At 38.6% G+C, this 2,668-nt stretch overlaps 1 protein-coding gene across 1 annotated transcript in view; it reads right to left on the bottom strand.

Moving 5' to 3' along the window:
- The window catches only part of LOC103519505 (facilitated trehalose transporter Tret1-like), a 9,041-nt gene extending 7,244 nt beyond the window's left edge, over positions 1–1,797 (bottom strand). Inside the window, exons 1-3 of the mRNA XM_026830980.1 lie at positions 1,792–1,797; positions 1,216–1,402; positions 719–831 (exon numbers count right to left, since the gene is read on the bottom strand). Of these exons, the coding sequence (XP_026686781.1) occupies positions 719–831; positions 1,216–1,402; positions 1,792–1,797 (306 nt within the window). The remainder of the gene's footprint in view (positions 1–718; positions 832–1,215; positions 1,403–1,791) is intronic.
- Positions 1,798–2,668: the final 871 nt, after the last annotated feature.

Genomic DNA, 2,668 nt, shown 5'->3' with positions numbered 1-2,668 from the left:
ATGGATGGTAGGTACTTGCAGTGATTTTGCTGGAGAATTTGCTGGCCCATAGCTGCTTTGGTGTCTGAAGTGGGGGGGAAAAGTGGAAAACCAAAATAAGCACTTAGTGAATGTTCTTGTATCCCGTCATATAACAGACTAAAATCTCTTGTATGATTCATGTTGTCCATTAACATTCCAGTCCAGTTGATCAGTTGCGGTTAGATTTGTAGCTGTACTAAAGTACAAACGAAGCGGGAGTCATGAATTATGACGTCATCGCCTACGGGAGCATATGTCGTGACGTCAAACTTTACGATTTATCGGTATTTTTAAATCGATTTATCTCTAAAAGTCGTAAGAAAAGAAAAATTCCGTTGGTCCTCATTTTTCCTGCTCTATGACTTTGAAACATCACACAAGTAAGCGCAACTGATCTATTACGTAGGTAGGTACATAGGTACTAACCTATTACGTTAATTCCTACGTATTTTAAGTTCCATTCAATAGCCTTTAGCGGTGATACCTACTACCGTAAGTGGGAGGTATTATTTAAATTTATTATTAAAGGTGCCTAATTCTTATTTATTTACGTAATGCACAGACCTACTCTACGTACGCAAATCTCCAATATCGATAGCGTGCGTAGCTTCTAGGCTGGCTGAAATCATTTTTAATCAGTAATGCAGAATTGTGTTATCCACAAAAAGTTGATTGAACCCCGATTCTACTTTATGGCTAGGGGGAAGATCTCAGCGGTCATGGTCCAAGGGATGCTGAGCATACCTATCACACTGATGGCGACGTAGAACAGAATGCAGAACACTGGGATCAGGGACTTCTCGATTTGACCTGCGAGGAAAGTGAAAGAAAGGATTTTCAAATCGTGAATTATTTTGTGGTAAAGCAGAACCTTTCTAAAACTTGTGGATATCACAGTATCATATTATATTATGCACCTAGTTTCAAGTTTTAAGTAGTGCTAAACAATCCTTAATTGTATGCACAAAGAAATGAAATTGAAAATGAAGTCACTGAGCTTCGATTGCAACCAGTTCCCATTTTTCACCAAAGTAGTTATTCCACTGTCCTCACGAGGCCGAGTGAATTCCGAGCTCCAATCAGAGAATCGAAAAACTTCGAACCCGGGACCTCCGTTGTAAGGAATTTGAAGAAAAAAGCCCCAGGGGGTGGGACGTCGTGTCGGCCCTGCTGGATAAGGGAGAAGAAACCTACCTGTCATAATGAGTTGCGTGTAATATCCAGACGTGGTCATACACACTGCCATCCCGAGGCCACTGAACATGGTGAGAGATCGCCGGCCGTATGTCCTCAGGAGTTGACTGGTTAGGAGGCCAAACACCATTCGGACCACACCTACTAGCACCGTGGCCAAATATACGTTCATACGACTGCCCATGTCCTGGGGGGGAATAAGAGAAGAAGGAATATTTAATACATTCATGTAAGCTTAACCCATCTTTTGGGGCAGTTGCCCCCCCTACACCTAAGTCTCAGTGTGGGCTTTTTGTATAAGGAATATTTAACACGTTCAGCGCCGTAATCCCATATGGGGGCTTTTTTAGATTTAGAGCTGGTACCGAAAACCCACATGGGGGCTTTATTGATATTATTGACTGGTACCGAAAGCCCTCCCCCAAAAAAAAAAAAAAAAAAAAAAAAAAAAAAAAAAAAAAAAACTGCATAGCATGTCATGTCTGAATTCATTATCATTCATCTCAAACCACTCATTTCCAATTAATTTCTGCTAAATTAATCAATTAATCATAATATGAGACTGCTTTATCTTACCATCATTCTTGACCTATGGAGGACCTCCAACTAATTTGTAACTAAGACCGGAGTTTAATATATGAATTTGTGTGTTATCTATAAAAGAATACCGTAGAACCTCGATTATTTCAACTTCTATTATTTCAACCCCAAAATCAGTTCAAAATACGGTATTTATTAACCATTTTGTTCTTTTGTATCTTAATTTTTGCCCCTTTTTCATTGTACCTAATGTTTTATACGGGATTTCAATTATTTCAACTACCCTTCGATCCCAATTAGTTGAAATAATCGAGGTTCTACTGTATTCGCTTATCATTGTAAAATTACTTAATAGGTATGTGGAACAAAATTTTTACTTTTTTTTTACCGACCGATCCGGAATCCGCATTCGATTCAATAATCTGGATCCTTTGGATTCGCTTTTATTTTTAGATGTTGTTTTCTCTTACAAAGAGATTTTTTTACTGCTCTCTTTGGAATCCCCATCTTTAAAAATCTACATCTACTGGGGGGCACGTTCAGAAACCCCGTGAAATTTCCGTAGATTTTCTTCAAAACATAAACAATGTGCAAATAAAAAGCGGAAAACTAAGTGCATGAATACCTACATGATTGAGGTTGGTGATTTGCACTTATAATATGTAGGTAAGTACTACCTGCTCGGGTTACGTAGGTTCAATGTCCCATATAATCATTATACCTACCTACATTAGCTCATACACTATACCTACAGCATTATGTACATATATAGGTTAGGTATAACGTATGATATAGGTACATACCTAAATAGATTTTGTACCTACTTAGGTATACATAGGTAGTTTTACAAATTTTTGTCGATGGTGGGATTCGAACCCGGGACCTTCTGCATGGCAAGCAAGCGCATTACCAC

Source organism: Diaphorina citri, unplaced genomic scaffold, assembly GCF_000475195.1.
Source record: "Diaphorina citri unplaced genomic scaffold, Diaci psyllid genome assembly version 1.1 scaffold2763, whole genome shotgun sequence".
Taxonomy (NCBI): Eukaryota; Metazoa; Arthropoda; class Insecta; order Hemiptera; family Psyllidae; genus Diaphorina; species Diaphorina citri.
This window is presented reverse-complemented; position numbering and strand designations above follow the sequence as displayed.